Source organism: Arvicola amphibius, chromosome 9, assembly GCF_903992535.2.
Source record: "Arvicola amphibius chromosome 9, mArvAmp1.2, whole genome shotgun sequence".
NCBI lineage: Eukaryota > Metazoa > Chordata > Mammalia > Rodentia > Cricetidae > Arvicola > Arvicola amphibius.
In genome coordinates this window covers 60135940-60156340 of record NC_052055.2, presented here as the reverse complement: position 1 = coordinate 60156340, position 20401 = coordinate 60135940, and the positions used below count along the sequence as shown (strand labels likewise).

Sequence of the window (20401 nt, the reverse complement as noted above, 5' to 3'; positions counted from 1 at the left end):
TAATCCAGGGGATAAAAGTGCGAAGCAGGATCCATCCTGATATAGAGGGATGGGTCAAAAGTCAAATGAACAGAAAATTTAGATAATTTAAAAGTGTTTCCCTCACAAGTGTTTATTAATTACAAATGGAAAGGAATGACTGCACAGGGAGAAGCCAAGTGACTGAATGAGGATGGAATGGAAATGAGAATGGAAGCTGTGCTTGGTGGTGGCAATTACCACCACACAGCCTAGTGCACCAAACTATACTGCCCTGTGGGGTCACATAAGCATCAGACACGGACTGAGGGAGTTCTAGAAAACTGGCCTGTAATCTGCAAACAGTAAAAGTTAAAAAAAAAAGGAAGAGGCAGAAAAGGAAAAAAAGGAGGAAGAGGAGGAAGGGAAGGAGGAGGAGAAAGAGAAGAAGGAGGAGAAAGAGAAGGAAGAGGAAGAGAGGGAAAAAGAGGAAGAGAAGGAGGAGGAAGAGGAGGAGGAGGAGGAGGAGGAGGAAAAAGAGGATGAAGAGAAAGAGGAGGAAGAGGAGGGAGAAGAGGAGGAGGAGGAAAGGCGAGGCCTGCTCTGGGCAAAAGTGTGTTTTCAGGATGGGAACTAAACTGGTATTAAAATAAGTGTGTGAGGGTTGAAGGTGGAAATCCCACGTGTGTGGGATTGTGTATGTGAGCTTGTACAAGAGGAGAACATGAGTGAAGGGAACACTGGGCAGTCCCCACGCTGAATGAAGTTAGCCATGGAGCTGGATGGGGACCCACTCATGATGCACTCCTAAGGAAGGGCAGGGCCCAGTTGAGCTGGAGGACTACTTTCAACTCTTTACTACTAGAACGCAACAATTTTCACTTTGTACTAGGAAAACAGATAATCTCAAATGTTAACTTCTTGTTTTAAAGCTTTGTATTTTTACCTTCTAAATAATATAACTAAATAAATCTATGACTTAATATTACAAGACATTTGGCAGAGGAAAGTTAACAGCAGAAACTGGATGATGGCCCACAAGTTGGATTGGAGGGGAGACAGTTTGGAATTGAAAGTTTTGAGGTAAGATCCCACAGTGCAAGCAAGCAGTGTAGGGTGCTCTATGCACTACAACCCCCCATTTTAGGTTACTGTTACCTAAGGCACAAGAGGAAGTGGATTTTTTTTAAAGCAATGCAGGGATCAACATGAGAAACAGAACAAGAAAGGGGCAAGAAAAAAATCCAGAAATGCTTGGCTCGGGCTGCTAAGCCAGCCCACTGCTCTTGGTTCCCACTGCACTGCAGGTGGTTTCCGGCCTCAAAGCTCTGCATGGGACACAGTAAGGGCCGCTGCACCAGTCGCTGGCACCATACAGACATGCTCATCTCCAGCTAACCATCACTTTCTTGTTAACTGAATCCCAGCTTCCCAAATCAGGAAAAGAAGGCCCACAGCCAAACCATGCTCAAGTCATCAGGAGACCCTGCTCCATCTTACCAGATTTCCTACGGCCAAGACGTGCTCGAATTGTGGTGTCATGGGATGATGCTCCATTGCCATAAACAGTGTATTCAGAACAATGCAGATGGTGATGGCTAAGTCTACAAAAGGGTCCATGACGATCAAGTTCACAATCTCTTTCAGTTTTATCCAGTAGGGGTGACATTCCCAGATGAGGAAAGTGTTGGCAAACTTATACCAGCATGGTGGGCATTTTCTCTGAGACTCTTCCAGCTCTGGAGTAAGCAAAGAAGAAAGAGAGCTCTCAGTACGTACACACGTACACACACACACACACACACACACACACACACACGGAGAGTAGTGGTTCTCAACCTATGGGTTGAGATCCTATGGGGGAGTGTTGGATGACTCTTTTACAAAAGTCACCTAAGACCATCAGAAAACACAGATATTTACATTACAATTCAAACAGTAGCAAAACTAGTTATCAAGTAGCAGCGAAAATAATTTTATGGCTGGGGGTCAGCACAACATGAGGAACTGTATTAAAGGGTTGCAGCATTAGGAAGGTCAGCGAGAACAGGACACACAGTATCCTCCTCTACTTGGGTGGTTGTCACTGTTGGTGGTGTGACTGGGGGGGTGCCTGCTGCTCACCCCCAGGCTTCCTCCACATTAAGGGAGAAGGGCAAGTCCCTTTCCTATCAGCAATGATCCAGTTATACACACAGCTCGATGCTGGGTACAGGACAGATCCTGGTGGCCAGGGTCTAACCTCCCACTTCAGTTAGTTCAGTGCTCATGAGCTGGATGATCTAGAGATGGGACCTCTAGGACTCAGCAGCGACGTTACAGGTCCGAGCAGGAAGTGGCCTGCCAAGCTCGTCAGACAAGGGTACATCCATGTGGTTAAGGGTTAGAGATGATGCCTGTAGTAAGGGCAGAGCCTGGCACAAAGGGAATCCTGGGATACACGAAGGTCTGTGTTCTACAGCGTGTCATTCCGTTTTCATCAGAGCAGCCATCAAAAGTATAAACACTGAGGCCAGGAATGCCTGGGTCCAAATACTAGTCAAGACACTTACCAACAATTATGGGACCATGAAAAAGTTGAGCCATTTTTAAAATTTTAATTAACTCATTTATTTTGGTGAAAATGAAACAAGCTGGGAGAGATGACTGAGTCAGTAAAATGCTTACTGTTACAAGCATGAGAACTGGGGCTCAGATCCCTAGCACTCAAGTAAGGACTGAGCATAGCAATGCACGTGTGTGACCCCAGTGCACGTGTGTGACCCCAGAACATGTGTAACCCCAGTGCACATGTGTGGCCCCAGTGCACGTGTGTGACCCCAGTGCACATATGTGACCCCAGTGCACGTGTGTGGCCCCAGTGCACATGTGTAACCCCAGAACACGTGTGTAACCCCAGAACATGTGTGTAACCCCAGTGCACGTATGTAACCCCAGAACATGTGTGTGACCCCAGTGCATGTGTGTGACCCCAGGACTTGTGTGTAACCCCAGGACATAGATGGGCAGATCCCTGGAGCTCACTGGTGCCAGTGTAGCCTCCTGACCACTGGTATCCATGTGCACAAATGTGTACCTGCACACACCTACACATACACATGCACACACATACACGCAAAGGATTAAGCAAGCTAAAATATCTACCAAGTGTCTCAGAATACCCTAGCTGATAGTGAGCGCCCTGGATAGTGTATCTGGCAGAAATGCTGTCTCCATCAGCAGAAAAGGTATTGCTGGCTCCCGCCATACATGTACTGTTTTCAGAGTACAGGCCAGTGCCCCCACCTTCAGTGAGGGTGCAGCTCACAGATGAGGTAGCCACACAGGATGCACCCCTCATGTCCCCTCTGCCACTCTCCTGCCCTTTCCTGTGCTCACACTTGCTTTCTCTTCCCACAGTTTTTCTCTCCATCCCCTTGTACTGTCTTTCTTTCTCTTACCCTTACTTTGTCTTATGCCCTCTCTCTAAAAGAAGAATCTAGGTTTTCGAACACTTCATGTGGCCATACACAACGGAGGTGAGCCAAGAATTACTCTGGCTGAAGTGAGAGCAGGAGCTTAAGGCCAGCCCGAGAGATGCCCTCCTTCCCAGGTGACCTCCCCAGACAGACACATGGATGCCCTCCTTCAGGAGATTCCCAGACCCGGGAGACTCTCGGCACTGAAAGACACTGACTACATGGTCTCTCAGACTGTTTAGGAAGCCAAAATTAAAAAGAATGATTGGGCAGCTAAGGCAGGGAGCTACTTAGCCTGCAGCCACACCAACCCAGGTACAAGGCTCAGTTGACAAAACTCCCCTCAAATCTCAGGAAACGGAAGAGTTGGGATCACAAAACCACAAGTTCCTCAGCAAGTGAAAATGCTCTTTTAAGAAGCCTAACTTAAGACCAGCCAGCCAGACATCTTAAGACTAAGGATGTAGGTCTGCAGGTCCCCAAGCCCAGTTATACTGATGACATAAAAATACAACTCCCCCCAGAGCTGGGCACCCCTGTAAGCCTACACTCAGGAGACTAAGGGAGAAAGACTGCCACAAATTTGAGCCAGCCTGGGCTAAGTAACAAGTACTAGGCTACCTAGTGCTGCATGGTAAGTCCCCAATTTTAAAAACAAAACCCACCAACAATCAAATAAACAAATATAAATATAAATAAAATAAGCAAAACTTTCCAGTGCTTCCCAAGAAGATGGCTGCTGCCTCCCACTCCTCCCGTTATTCCCCCAGCCACGGGCTGTGGTCCAGGACAGTGGCTGTATCTTAGCTACCTAGGGTGGGTATCTGACTGGCTCCCTCGTCGCTAAGAAAATGGTTGCCTTGGTTTTCAGATTGAAGGGCCTCAGTGAGAGCCACGTGGGAGTTTGCGTGGGAAAAGAAGTCTGTGAGGAGAATTTGCTTCAGCTTCTCTCTCACAGAACTCCCTCCTTTCCTAAGGTAAATTTAGTTTTCTTCCCCAAAAAAGAAAATGAAAAGGTTCTCTTATTTCCATAAATTCTTGTAGTACATATTTGGAAGTTTGGTTCTGTTCCTTTTTTATCTCCTCCCTTCTCCAAATGTCTGCAGCTCGGTGGCTCTGTGGTGGAAGAGGAAGCCCTGACTGCTCACATTAGAGAGATGACACAATTGCCACACTTTATATTGCACTAGGCTCCAAGTCTTAGCAGAGATCAAGGGGTTCTCCACCCTCAGGGCACCCCAGAACTCCCCACGGGGTTACCTGTTCCCTACCCCCATCTACATCCTGGAGCCGGGACAAGCCTCTACGATCAGCTCCAGAGAGTACAATGAGTGTGGGAGGTAGAGAAGATCCTCGGCTCAAGGAAGAGGCTTGTTAGTTTCTTTTTAGCTTTTGTTGTTGTCATTAAATATTTGTTTATTCGTTTATTTATTCACAAATGAATCAGGGTCTCATTATGCCACCTCATAGGTTCACTGGATCTTCCTGCCTCAGCTTCCCAAGTGACAGGAACGACCTATATACACACTGTACCTGGTGTTTTCATGGGGACTTTGCTGTTACTGATTGGGCCCCATAAGCCTCCAAGGTAAGGGAGTGACATGTTCGAAGGTTTGTGGGGTTTCTCCTACATTCTTTTTGGGTATTCTGGAGAGGTTATCCACATGTCTCAGCCCTAGGAATTCTGGATCTATTTTCACAGTGCACCTCTGAGTTCACCAAGATGGAGGCGTGAGATCCAGGCTTACAGCAAGAGTCTCCTCGACTCAACTCAACAACTTCCAGTGGGAAAGAGTCCCCACCACCTCTGCACTTTTTGCTGAGCAGAGGAGGTGATAGCAGACACTAACAGTGCTGGCTGGCTGGACGGCTGAAGGGCAGGGACGCCTGTGGCCAGGTCCGGGGGTCAGCACTGCTCCACGCACCATCACTAATGCTCCATCCCCTCCTAACGTCTCTCCTCCCTCAGCTCTACTGCTGAGGAAAAGCGAGACAGCATTAGCCTGCCTACATCTGACCAGCCCTGAAACATTGCTCTGCTGAGTGAGTTTGCAGTAGAATAGTGTGAGAAAGGGCAGAGGGACTTTTCTCCTCAAGCACAGGGTTCTAGAATTCTCCATGATAGTATCAAGTCTTTAGATAGGCAAGAGTCTGTTTCATTGGTTCAAAAGCAATTACTTAAATATTTGGATTAAGATAATATCAGAGATTCCCAATTATAAGTCTGTAAGCAGGAATAATTACTCATTTAATGCTTTTAATGGAGCAGCAAATACAGCAGGGTCAGTGGTTAAAACCAGTGGGTCTTGTTAATGTCTTCAGTCTCCTCTAGCCACACAGTTCCAGCTCATCAGTCTCAACCAAAGAAGTCAAGACAAGGCAGGACAGGAGGGGCATCTGGGGGTAGAATGGTACGATACCTATGGGAACAGTTGGACCTACCAGAGATACCAGAATGGTTACAACCACAATTACAGCCACCTCCATCCCCTGAGTGATGCTTCCATCTTTTTTTTTTTTTCTAATGTGTGGCTAGTGGGAAGTAGGAATGTGAAGAGCAGGACGGAGAGAGACAATGTCAGTTTATAAAGTGCAAATGCTCTGTGGCTTATAATCAGCTCCAGCTCCAGAAGCGACTCCAAGCACAGCGAAGCCCAGTATGTCAATGTTGTTTGAGGCTCCACACTGGCCAAACCCTGGGCCAGGCCACTGTAATGAGCAATTGGTAATCGCTGCTCTGGATAGATAGTTCTCTTGTTCCGATGTCCCTGCCAATAACGAATGTATCTGCTAAAGTTGTTTTTGTTCTTATACACTTGCAAAGATCCTGTCTTGGTCTCTAACTGAATAATAAAATTAGCCAAAATTTTCAAGCTAGTGTTTCCCAACTTGGAATTCTTACAGTCTGCAGTAATTTCCCTCAAACATCAAGATACAAGCTTGAAGACACTCACTCCGTCACACTCTGACCACAACAGGAACAGAGAAACTAGAATGGACAGTGGTTGTTCAGGCTGAAGGAAGTTGCTCAATTTTTAAAAATTAGACACATGAATTGGCATGCTCTTAAGCCCAGTTATGGTGTATCTCATTCTTTATCTGGGGTACCAATACTCCTCCAGGGGCTTCTTAGGCATTCTCTTTCTGTAGCACCCCAACACACACACACACAGTGTGCTTAAACAACCCAAAAAATAATGCATCCTGTGGCTAGCAGGATACTCCTAAGGGCCACCATCTCAGGGACTATGGTTAGTGCAGAGGCAGCCTGGCTGTGTGCACTCTGAGAACAGTTATGTGAAGCTAAACCAGCACCAGATGGAGAAAATCAAATAAAACCAATAGGAATCCCATGTGAGGGATCCTAGTTACCGAGTTTACCTCCACGAGGAGCCTGGGGTTTACACCAGGACTGTGGAGAGGGTGCTAGTTGCCAGAGGTAACATGGCTTGAAGGAAAATTCTCAGCAGTTCCATGGCATGCCAAGCCGTGTCAGGGAGAAACATGTAGCCCGAAGAAGTCAGCACAGCACACCACTGCAGATGGGGCAGGATTTGAAAGTGGCTGCTCTGTCCCTGCGGCACTAAGTTGGGTTTGGGTTTATCTAGTGACACATCACATTTTTTGTGGCTATGTGGGATGTCTGGAGAGTAGCAGAATCAGGAACAATCAAAGGCACAGTACATGCTCCTTCAGAAAACATTGTTGTGAGGTGAGGTCAGGAAGTCTCAGTGTCTACCCATGATGGTTTCACTGGAGCCTGCTGAGATCCTGCAGCAGTTATCTGAAGCCTCCTCCCCATCAGTGTAGGGTGCTGGCAGGAAGTCTTAGGGCTTTACTTGATTCTCTGAACACAGCTTTGGGAAGACAGTTTGTGACCCTGGTTTCTATATTTGATAATATATATTTGATAAGATCTATTCCAAAGGCTCACAGAGTTTTAAACACAGATCCAGGGGCAGGTTTTATTCCCACACACATTACACACTCACAGATCAGTTGCTCTGTTAAGTAACACAGGGCACAGACCTTCCACTAGCGTATTTGTGACGACACTCATTATGCTATTGATTCTATCCTTCCGTCCATAGGAGGCAAGCTGGTCCATGGAGACTAAGAGAGACCCAGGGCCTTTCTTCTTGATTTCCACCTCAGTTGTTGCCTGAAAAAAATAAATAGATACCATAAAGCAAATAGGGTGAATAAAATTTGATAAACACAGGCTTGGGCCCCACTAGATCATCAGTCCAGAGTGTGAGCAAGGCCTTAAGATTTGCACTGCTTTCTTAAGAGTCTTTAAAACTTTTTATTAGTTCTTTGAGAATTCCATACGTGTTTTGATTATGTGGACTCCTGGTGCAGGACAATTGTCTATATTCTGCCAATTACGTTTTAAATAAACGCTGATTGGCCAGTAGCCAGGCAGGAAGTATAGGCGGGACAACCAGACAGGAAGTAGAGGTGGGTCAATGAGAACAGGAGAATTCTGGGAAGAGGGAAGCTCCCTCTGTAGTCCTGTCCAGACACATAAGAAGCAAGATGTGACTACGCTGAAAAGGTACTGAGCCATGTGGCTAACACAGATAAGACTAATAGGCTAATGTAAGTTATAAGAGTTAATAAGAAGCCTGAGCTAATTAATGGGCTAATTAGTTTATGATTAATGTAGACCTCTGTGTGAGTTCTTTGGGACTTAATGACTGTGGGAACCGGGCAGGACAGAAACCACAGTTAAAAGACCCCCTTTGCCAACATCCCCAGGTCCACTCGCCCCCTTCCCTACCCACCAGACTTCGTGCCCTCCTTCCTCTCCAGCAGCTACACTTGCCAACAGTTCCTCAGCCAGGGCAACTTCACACCCCCTTCCCTGGTTGGGATTTGGTCTGGCCCTGAGAACTGCAGTAATAACTGGCCTGGCAAGATATCCTGAGAGTAGCCAACCACTTTCTGACAGGATTTAGGTCCTGCTCCCTAAGACATTTAAAACAAAAAACTTGACCCTATAATCCTACTCACTTTAAGAAAGAGAATGTAATAAGTTGGCCATGGATCCTATTAAGTTCTGTGGATGAGACCAAGTCATTTGAATTTAGTCAAATCTTCAATGAACCAAGAATCTGGCTAGGCCCTGAGTACCTTCTCTGGGTAAGCATAAAGCAGGAAGACTACAGCCTGGGGCTGACAACCAGAAAGACTGTTTCCCATCCCCCCTCTCACAGCCATAGCATTCGGCTGGAGTTGTTTTCTTGACAAAGTAAAATTCACTCCGCCCAGAACTCCAGAGGCTGAGATCCTCAGATGCTGCTTCTGCCTGGAGGAGTGTCACTCCCCGCCCCTTCCAAATGGTGACTATACATCAGCCTGGCTCCAAGCTCCAGAAGAAAGTGTGATAAGACTGATCTTAAGTATATTGCACCATATGCTTCTCTGGACATTTAAAAATGGGAAATTAAAAAAAATCTCATTTTTATGCTGGGTGTGGTGGTGCATGTTTTTAATCCCAGTACTCGGGTGGCAGAGGCAGGTGGGTCTCTGTTTCTTACTGCCCCTGGACTATGCTCTTTATGACTATTCGACATCAGATCAGTCTTCACAGATGGTTTAAAAACCACCTCTTTAGTAACCATGCTGTCCCCTGTATTATGCCACTTTCCTGCTCCTTCCATAGTGGTGGTTTGGGCAGATAGTCACCATTTCCACCACAGGAAAAGACATGTTTGTATGAGACGAGAGAAGCATGCCACATCAGCTCCAAAATGATCTTGGTTGTCTTGGAAATAAAACACTTCTGAGGAGCAACTCAAAACCCCTCTGTCCTTATATTTAGATCTGAAGGACAAAATTTATCTCATCAAAGTATTTACTCACACTGTCCTACTGGTTCACGCAGGTGTTTATGTAGCAGAAGTGAAGAAGAAATGGAGAGGAGAAAAAACTGCTTTCCTTGGGATTCCTAACTGTAGTACTATAAAGACATCTGTATATGTAAGAACAACTTAACTGCTATCTCAGGTAAATAGACATTTTTCTGAGAAGCCACTTTTTGCTAGTTTCCATTCTGATAGAACATTTAATAAATCAGATTAATCTACTACACTGTAAAAGTGATAATCATATAAAAACAAACACACAAAGGCTCTACGTATTAGACACTTCTGCCACTGGGTCGACTCTGGATTGTACTGAGTCAGCCTTCAATCAATGTACAGTGTATAATGGCAGAGGATTTCCAGAATGTTCCCCTCCAAAGGATGACGACTAAGGAATGGGAAACTACATATAATGACTTTGATATCTTACTATCTTTTTCCTGCATCTGTATAAAATAAGATATAAATTCTTCAGAATATATTAATAACCTTAAAAACCAAAATTAGTGAAAGAAGGATCTACAAGATCGAGTGAGGTCACTAGGTCATCATGTAGGAATCCTTCCTAGGAGGACCACATTCTTGCCTTTGCAGTGCTGGGGACTGGACTCAGGCCATGGCTTCTTTACTCCCAATCCTAGCTTTTGTTTAAAAAAATCTCCACATAAACCACAAAAAAGTTGATCTTCAAACTTATTAAGGCAGAATAACTATGATTCCTGTCTTCTTATGGCAAATGTAAGGAGGCCCGAGAGAGGGTACAGGGACCAGCAACTGGGTTTAACTGTTTGAGAGACTTCTTCTAATCATAATAGATGGACAAAGAAAGACATTGTACAATAAATCCAAATTTAAGCAGTATGTAGTCCACAGAAGGCCCCAGAAGAAAAACTTCAACCTGAAAATGTTGACCACCCTCAACAAAACACAAGGAATAAATAATCTCTGACCAGCAAGTCAAAAGAGTGGTGGGGAACCCCCAATCACAACAATTAACCAAACTGTTCTCTGATAACTTTTAACATCAATTCCCCAATAAAAAGGCGCAGAATGGATATAAAAACAGGCTCCACCTTTCTGCTGCACCCAGGAAACACACTTCAACATCAAGGACAGGCTCACCTTACAGGGATGGAAAAAGATATTCCAAGCAAATGAACAGAAGAATCAAGCCAGTGTGGCCAATTTAGTATCTAACAGAATAGACTTCAAACCAAAACTATGTACTCATCAGAGGAAAAAAAATCTACCAAGAGGGTATTGCAAGTCTGAACATTTAGACACCAAACACAAGAACACCCCAGTTCATAAAATAAACAAACAAACACAATGAATACTACTTACTGCAGCTTAAATCACATATTGACCCCCCCACTGATAGTGTGTGACTTCAATACCCCAATCTCGCCAATAAATGGGTCACCCAAACAAAATGCTATAGCTAAATGATGTTATAAATCAAATGGTCCTAGTAGGTAGTTACAGAACAAGTAACCCGAACGCAGAAGAACAGATCTTCTCAGAGCCTTATAGAACTTTATTCAAAACTGACCACATACCTGAACATAAAGCAAGTCGTCTCAACAGATACAAGAAAAATTAAAGAACCCCCTGCATCCTACTTATCAGACCACCATGGATTAAAGCTGGATACCAACAACAAAAGAAACAACAGAAAGTTAGTTTATAAACTCACTGAAAACTGAACAACTCTCTACTGGATGAAAAATGGGCCAAGGCAGAAATTAAGGAAGAATTAAACACTTTTTAGAATTGAATGGAAATGAATACATAGCATGCCCAAACCTATGTGACGTGAGAAAGGCAGTCTAAGACACAAGTTCACAGAGCTTTATCGACATAAAAAATTGGAGAGATCTTGTATTAGTAACCTAACAGTACACCTGAATACTCTAGAACAAACCAAAGAAATAATGCCCAAAAGGAGTAGATAGCAAGAAATAAACTCAGTGATGAAATCAATAAAAGCAATCAATGAAACAAAAAATTGGTTCTTTAAGCTGACAAACTCTTTGTGAAATTAACTAAAAGATGGAAGAAGATCAGAATTAGAGACAAAAAGGGGAAATCCAGAGAATCATGAGAACATACTTTAAAAAACTATACTCCACCAAATTAGAAAATCTGAAAGAAATGGATAGTTTTCTTGATATATACCATCTACTAAAGTTGAATCAAAATCAGAGAAGCAATTTAAAGAGACATAATGTCCCAATGAAATAGAAGTAGTCATTAAAAGTCTCCCAAATAGATAAAAGCCCAGGGCCAAATGATTTTAGCACAGAAATCAACCAGACTTTCAAAGAAGCGTTAATGCCAACACTACTCAAATTACTTCACAAAAGAGAAACAGAAGGAACACTGCCCAGTTCTTTTTTTACAAGGCCATAGTAATTCTGATACCTAAAACACATAAAGACCTAACTTAGAAAGGGAATTACAGGCCAATTTTCCTTATGAACATAGATACAAAAATTCTCAATAAAATACTTGGAAACCAAACACAAGAATATATCAAAGAGATCATTTACCATGACCAAGTAGGCTTTATCCCCAAATGCAGGATGGTTCAACATAAATAAATTGATAAATGTAATCTACCACATAAACAGACTGAAAGACAAAAACCACATTCTCATCTCACTAGATGTAGAAACGCCTTTGACAAAACCTAGCACTCATTCATGATAAAAAGTTCTAGAGAGATCAGAGATACAGGGGACATACTTCAACATAATAAAGTTAATTTACAGCAAGCCCACAGTCGCTATCACCCTAAATGGAGAAAACCTCAAAGTATTTCCACTAAAATAGAAGCAAGACAAGGCGCTCACTCTTCCCATACCTATTCGATTACAGAACTTGAAGTCTTTACTAGAGCAATAAGACAATAGAAGGAGACCAGAGACATCAGTCTAAGGCCAGATACACTGAATCTGACAGCAGAGAAAGTAGTGAACAGTCTCGAACTCGCTGCACAGGAAAGACTTTCTGAAGAGAACACTGATAGCACAGGCACTAAGAACAACAAATAATAAACAGAACCTCACGAACCAAAAAGCTTCTGCATGGCAGAGGACACCATCATTCTGACAAAGTGGCAGGCTGCAGAATAGGAAAAGTTCCTTTGTTTTTTTGCTTTTGATTTAACCAACTAAAGAACTAAGAAAAACTGGATATCAAGAAAACAAGCCAATTAAAAATAGGGGGCAGAGCTAAACAGTGTTCTCAAAAGAAGAAACGCTGGAAGAAATGTTCGACATCCTTAGTCATCAGGAAAATGCAAATCAAAACCACTTCCAGATTTCATCTTACACCTGTCAGAATGGCTGAGATCAATAAATAACACAAATGACAGCTCATGCTGGTGAGGATGTGGAGTAAGGGAACACTCATCCATGGCTGGTGGGACTGCAAACTTGTTCAGCTGCTACAGAAAGCAGTGTGGTGGTTCCTCAGAAAGCTGGGACTAGATCTACTTCAAGACCCAGCTACTCCATTCAGGCATATACCTAAAAGCCTCTGCATCTGTCTTAGTTAGGGCTTTCATTGCTGTGAAGAGACACTGTGACTATGGCAACTCTTATAAAGAAAACATTTAATGGGGATGGCTTGTTTCCAGTTTCAGAGATTCAGTCCATTATCATCATGACAGGGAGCATGGCATTGTGCAAACAGACATGGTGCTGGTTGTATCTTGACCAGAAGGCAGCAGAAGTTGACTGACAGACACACTGAGGGAAGCTTGATCAAGAGACCTCAAAGCCTGCCCCCACAGGGCCACACTTCCTCCAACAAGGGCACACCTCCTCCATGTCCATACCTCCCTGTGAGCTCATGTGGTTCAATTACATTCAAATCACCACAACATCCCACCACAGAGACACCTGCGTGGCACTGCTCACTGCTGCTCTATTCTTAACAGTCAGACACTGGAAACAGACTAGATGTCTACTAGCGATAAGAGGATAAAGAAAATGTGGAACACCAACAGACTAGAATATTACTCAGGTGCTAAAAAATGAAATTATGAAATTCAAAAGCCAATGGATGGATCTAGAAAAATAATCCTGAGTGAGGTAATACAGATCCCAAAACACAAGTATTATATGTATTTACTTATATGTGGATATTAGCTGTTGAGTCTTCAATAACCAGGCTACAATCCACAAAATTACAGAAGTTAGGTATAGCATAAGGCACAGTGGTGGGGGGAGTGGATCACCTAAACTCAGGATAAGTTAGTTCCATCTCTTCTAACCCAAATGCAGGGTCCATCAGGGTGCTTGGCTACTGATGTAAAGCCTCCTGAACTGAGTCCTTCCTACAAAGACACTAGTGCTTCTGCAGGGGGCTGGTTCTGACCACAATTCTCCAGATTTGCCCAAGGAAGCTCCAACTTCATTCCAATTCTAGATTGCTCCCACAAGAAATATACAACTGAACTTCATCTGCCAGGCACTTTCTTAGAACTAAAATGTATAGTGTTTGAAACGTGTCCTGAGAGCCTTTGCAACCATCAACTCAACATCCCATTCAAACAACGGGATTCTGCTTTGGAACAGTAACTCCTTTTCCTCAAAGGGGCTTTGTAGTCTTAGAAGGAGACCATCCTAAGTCAGGCAAGTCGATTATTCTCTCCCTAGGGCTAAGAAAGGGAATGGAGCATGAAGAACACATGGGAGATAAGACTGTGAGCACCTCAACATCAAAGTCAGCACATCTGACCTTCATAACAATGAAGACGACAGTGGTACCCCTCTCTCGGGGAGGAGACAAAGCTTGGACATTTGCAATCTGCCTCAGCAAATTTTCAAGTTCAGTGGGATTTCTGGGTGCTGGTGGCACCTGTTTTCTTTATGAGAAAGAGCAAAGATTCTCACTCTTCCAGTTCAGAAAGAAAGACACAGGAAGTCTCTTCCTTCCATGCTTCAGCACAAACCAAGTGCAAAAATTCCTGAATCATGAAAAAGAAAACCATCATTCAATCCCAACCACATAATTAATGAAGATGTGAATGTTTTTATGAGATGCTAATGATATAATGCCTGAAGTAATTTTTTAAATTGTTATTTATTTTATGTGAATGGGTGTTCCCTGCATGTATGTCTGTGGAGCATGTGCATGCAATGCCTGTAGGATCCAGAAGAAGGCATCAGATTCCCAGGAACTGGAGTTACAAACAGTTGAGAGCTGCCATGTGGGTGCCGGAGATCAAGCTAGGGTCCTATGGAAGAGGAACTGGCGCTCTTAACCTCTGAGCCATCTCTTCAGCTCCCCTTCTTCTGCTGTTTTAAGCACTGTATTGCATTTCTTTTATTTTCTTTTTCTTTTTGTAGAGACAGGGTTTCTCTATAGCTTTGGGACCTGTCCTGGAACTAGCTCTTGTAGACCAAGCTGGCCTCGAACTCACAGAGATCTGCCTGTCTCTGCCTCCTGAGTGCTGGGATTAAAGGCATGTGCTACCACTGCCTGGCCCATATTGCAATTCTTAACTGAACTCAAAGAACAAAAATACACATGTGGTGTAATCTAAGGGTGGACACTGGTACTATAACATTAGTGGCTCCTCTACCAGCCAATGAAACATGAGTATGTGTGAAGACAAGTTAATTCTTGGTTATGGGCACACTCCAACATGTCTGATAGTGGGGTTACTTACTGTATCTCAGCCCAAAGAGACGGTGACTATTTTCTGGTATAGGCTGCCAGATAAGTAATTAATACCTTAAATTTCATAACTAAAATTATAATGTCTAACATAAAAGTATTAATATGTCCTTTTAAGAAAAATGACTATTTCCCTAACTTTGTAAAGAAGCTAATAGTTTAGCTGTCAGAAATAATATCTTGGGCTTTAGGAGACCTTGGTTTCATTTCCACATATACAAGTTACCAACTCTTTCCGCTGAGGACAAAAAAAATCACCACTTTATAGTGTGGTCACAAAAATTATGTGATAGTAAGATGTGGTGGCACATCTATACGTTCAGTACTTGGGAGGGTGAGGCTGGAGGATCTTGAGTTCATTGCCAGTCTGGTTTACATATAGAGATCAAGGCCAATCTGAACTACACAGTGAACCTTGTCTCAAAACAGGTAACTAAATAAACAAAACCCAAGAGTTAGAAATGTAGCTCAGTCACAGAGCACTTGCTCAGAATGTACAAGGTCTTGGGTTAGACACCTAGTACCACAAACAAAACATGGATAGCTGATAGATACATAAACAAGAAAATCACAAGGAAGGGAAAATAACTAATAACTTCTCATCCCAAAGGCAACTTCCACAGTCTTTCATCAGTTGTCTTCTCCCCTCTATGTCTGTCTTTATGTGGATTTGATATCAAGCCACATAACAGATGCATCCTACTTTGTCTGTTTGATTCTTCATGGGCTGTTATTACAACGAACACATTTTCCCACACCATTAACAACCAGCCTTAACCTAGGCATTATGGCTTCTAATAAAAGGGTGCTCCTAATTATGAAGACCCTGAGGATGACATGTGATGTGGGATTCCCCTCTGTATGCTGTGAATATGTTTTATTACCATTGAATAATAAAGAAGTTGCTTTGGCTTATGGCAGGGCAGAATAAAGCCAGGCGGGAAGTCCGAACAGAGATATAGAGAAAGAGTAGGCAGAGTAGGGAGATGCCATGTAGCTGCCGAAGGAGACAGACAGTGGAAACTTATTGGTAGCCACAGCCTCGTGGTGATACATAGATTAATAGAAATGGGTTAATTTAAAATGTAAGAGCTAGCTAGGAATACATCTAAGTCACTGGCCAAGCAGTGTTGTAATTAATATAGTTTCTGTATGATCATTTGAGTCTGGGCAGCTGGGAAATGAAATGCAGTCTCTGCTTATAGATATGTTCTTGCCTACTGCCTCTTCCTGTCATGCTGGAGCTCTGGTCTCCTGGCCTTGGGACTCTTCATTCTGTCACCATCATCCTTAGAGCCACTTTAAAGACTCTCCTAAGTGCCTACTAGGTACTGGACACTAGGATCCTCTGAAGGCTCCAGAAAGAACTCTGTAGGCCACAGTACAGGGAGGAACAGAAGCCATACTCCATAGCTATCTGCTCAACTGAACCTCAAAAACGTTTCTTCCACACAGTACAAAAGAAGCCACTCACCAAACCAAACCTAACCAATCCCAACTTAACCCAACCCAACCTAACCAAACCCAATTCAACCCAACCCATCCAAACTCAACACAACCCAATCAAACCTAACCCAACCTAATCAAACCTAACCAAACCCAACTCAACCCAACCAAACCCAACCCAACACAACTCAATGCAATCCAAACAAACCAAATCCAACCCAACCAAACCTAACCAAACTCAACCAAACCAAACCTAACCCAACAAAACTAAACCTAACCAAACCCAGTCAAACCAAACCTAACTAAACCTAGCCAAACCAAACCTAAACAAACACAACCAAATCTAACCAAACCCAAGCCAAGCCAACTGTCAAGACTGACCATACCTTAAGCTGAAGTTGAAGACACTTACTGGACATCTCATCCCTTTTCTTTGGGGAAAACATCAGCTTTATTATTTGACTTATAAACCATAAACCTTCTAGTACAACAAAATTCAATTTGAATATTTGAATTTTGGAGTTGCCCCAACTGCACTACCACATGACCTACCCTGATTTTCCACTGGTGTCAGTTCTTGTTTATTTCCCCAGAGAATGTAACTAATTAGGTATCAAGCCCAAAATTTGCCCTAGATACAGAATCAGTGAAAATCAAGTAAAAATGTAATATAATGGTGACATCTTTGTTTATTTTGGCCAGCTCTCTGGGTTGCAGGACTTGAGTTATTGTTCATCATTAGTTCTCATTGTAACTTTAAACAATCAAGTCTCCAGAAGGGCAATACCCAAGCCAGTGAACAGAGATGATGTTGAAACCAACCGGAAAAAAAGGACTGGGTTTTCAGAGTGTAACATTTCTAGAAATAACTTATAAACTGGTCTAGAGGTGTAGCTCCGTGGAAGAGTTTTGGCCTTGCATGTAGAAGACCCTGGTCAGATCCCAGCAACAAATTCAACTGTCCTGCCAGACACAGAAAGGAAGGGGACATTTGTAGCTTGTAAGAAGCTAAGTAGCTAAGGGACAAGGCATTTTCCTTTAAAATAAAAGGGCAGAGAGATATGAAGCAACCTCAAACACATTCAAATTGACCTCTGAATTGTCTACCCAGTGTGTGGTGCTGGAGAGGGAATGCCATGTCTTCCATAAAGCTACTGTGCTAGCTCTATCTTTTGGATTTTCACCCGTTCAGCCAACAACTGCCCTATGCAGTTGTAATACAGATGGCTCAGAACTATTTCACCCACAATTATCCACTTTCTTCCCCACATGCATCGTGCTAATTAAAGGGCTGGCTGTCTTCATGCTGTTAGAGATACTGAGTGGTTAGAACACGGGGCCAACATGCTGCCTCAGGGGCTCACACTGCTGCAGAGGCACTGAAGACCTTTGAAGAGTTGGAGATGGGAATGGTTAGGATTACTGAGGTATAATAACTTAAAACCTTAAAAAAAGAGCTTAGAATTTAAAGAAATGCTAAGACATGGCTTTTCCCAAAGAGGGGAACCATTACTAAGCCTTAAACAACCGATTCCCTGAAGCTGCCATCTGCTGCCCCTCCAGAGCCCAACAACTGACTCCATTTAAATTTATCTTCTGCTTCCATGTCCTTCCTCCCCCATGAACCATGTGCTCCTCACTCAACCTCCCACTCCCCCCTCCTCATTTCTTCCCATGCCAAGCCTTTCTGAGACTCGGGGTCCAGTGCTCTCTTGGTCTCAACTACTGGCATTGCTTGCCTGGTATAACCTCTACCCTGGCATAATGCATAAACATTCCTCTTTGGAAAAAGTATCACATCTCATCCTTGTAGAAGGGCAGAAAATTACTCAAAAATAATATTTTAAAAAATAGAAACATTAAGGTCTTTAAATTCCAAGCTGTTTTCCTAGTAGGAAAGAAAGACAACAGAAGAGAGGCAGTGATTTCAAACCGGCTCAGATTAGGTCACTGGTAGTGGCAACTGGCCAGTTTCATTCCATCCTGCAGTCGATCAAAGCAGGTGTGCACGGGGAGGGGCAGAGGGCAGACTGATCTGCCCAGGTGGAGGGAAAGATTAAGAGGCAAAATAAAGGAGCCCAGCAACAAGGAAGGCAGGGCAGGAGATGACAAGCCAAGTGTAAAGAAGAGGATTAAGAGGTGTAAGGGGAGTAGGGGCAGTTGGAAAGAAGGGAAAGGGAGCAGCGTAAACCAGAATGGAAGGCAGACTATGAGGCTGGCCGGCTGGACGGGCAGGAGGGGTGCAGGAGCCGTGACTGCCATGCCTAGCCTGGTCCACTGTGTACTTCCTTACACTGTCCGTAGCTGCCTTATCTATTTTCACCTCAGGCAGGAGCCGCCCGATGTGGGAGCCAGGCCCGATGAGCGACACCACGCCATTGCAGTCCACGGTGCTGTTGCGCTTCACGCTGCGCCGCAGGCTGGGGAAGATGCGTGAGGAGCGGCTGCACTGGCTGTAGCCGCTGTAGCCGCTGTAGCTGCTGCGGCGCTCCCGGGCCCGGATGGGGATGAAGAGCGAGTCGCGCCGGCCCTCGCTCTCTTCCACCGTGCTGTGCTCGTCGTCTGCGAACTCGTTCTCTGAGCCAGGGTCTCGGAACCTCCCGGGGCCCCGGAAGCTGAAGATGCTGCTTTTGCTGTTGTGGCGGGAGAGGAAGGGTGAGCCTGGGATGCTCAGCAGCGACTGCAGAGGACAAGGGAGAGAGAGAGAAAGAGGGGTGTGTGAAAGACCAACCAACCAGCAGCCTGATGCACCCCTGCCACACACCAGAGATTCCAGAAGGACGTCCAAGGTCTGTTACCATTCATCACGTACTCTTAATCACATCCCGCTGATCATACACCTGGAATCGCCTGTCTACTCGCCTTATGGACCCTGCACGCAAATCAGTTTTTGGCTTTTTTTTTGGTTTTGCTTTTTTTTTTTTTTTGTGCTTACTACCGGCTCTCACACAAAGTGCTTTAAAACATCGCCCAAGTTAGACTCCACAGCCCACTAGCAACAGTTGTCCCTCTCTCCACAGGTACTGTCTGGAGCTCTGATACTACTACAAAATGCCACTGGTTAGTTAGTGAGCTGCCATGTGATTATACCTCCTCCACTTTAAAGCCAACATCTTTTAAAATCAGAATTTTAAGTGGCTGTGAATAATTTATCTCCTAATTTGGTTGGTTGTAAATTACATAATTCCCAGCACTCCCATTTTCAAGGAGCAATCTACCAAGTTTTTTTGTTTTGTTTTGTTTTGTTTTTCGAGACAGGGTTTCCCTGTAGTTTCTAGAGCCTGTCCTGGAACTAGCTCTTGTAGACCAGGCTGGCCTCGAACTCACAGATCCGCCTGCCTCTGCCTCCCGAGTGCTGGGATTAAAGGCGTGCGCCACCACCGCCCGGCTCTACCAAGTTTTCATTTTTCACTTTTAACACGTTTCCATTGCACATTCCCTCCAAAATTTTTTTTAAAGATTTATTTATTTATTATGTATACAACACTCTGCCTCCATGTATGCCCACATGCCAGAGGAGGGCACCAGATCTCAGTACAGATGGTTGTGAGCCACCATGTGGGTGCTGGGAATTGAACTCAGGACCTCTGGAAGAGCAATCAGTGCTCTTAACCACTGAGCCATCTCTCCAGACCCCTCCCTCCAAAATTTTATGAAAGTGAATTTTTATGCTTAAACGCGTTTTATTGATTACCATGGAATACTACTCTGCATCAAGAAAAATATAAATAGGCAACCTTAAAATTTAAAACTTTCTTCTGTGACCATGAGTCCCTAAAATATTTTTCAAATGATCTCATATTCAGTTTTTATAATTTTTATGAATGTAACTGATCACACCACACACATGGTATACATGTGACAAGCAAGTAACTTAGAAGCAGTTATTAAAGTGCACCTCTTGATGAGATGGCTATTTCTTAATTGTGCCTCACTGTTTGTTGACAGGATTACTTATGAGTAGAGGAAGACATGGCT

The 20401-nt window shown here is 43.8% G+C and overlaps 1 protein-coding gene across 1 annotated transcript in view; it reads right to left on the bottom strand.

The window, feature by feature from the left end:
• Scn8a (sodium voltage-gated channel alpha subunit 8) overlaps positions 1 to 20401 on the bottom strand; it is a 171050-nt gene that overhangs the window by 40547 nt on the left and 110102 nt on the right. The window contains exons 12-14 of the mRNA XM_038342097.2: positions 18747 to 19103; positions 7446 to 7578; positions 1459 to 1697 (exon numbers count right to left, since the gene is read on the bottom strand). Coding sequence (XP_038198025.1) covers positions 1459 to 1697; positions 7446 to 7578; positions 18747 to 19103 — 729 coding nt within the window. The remainder of the gene's footprint in view (positions 1 to 1458; positions 1698 to 7445; positions 7579 to 18746; positions 19104 to 20401) is intronic.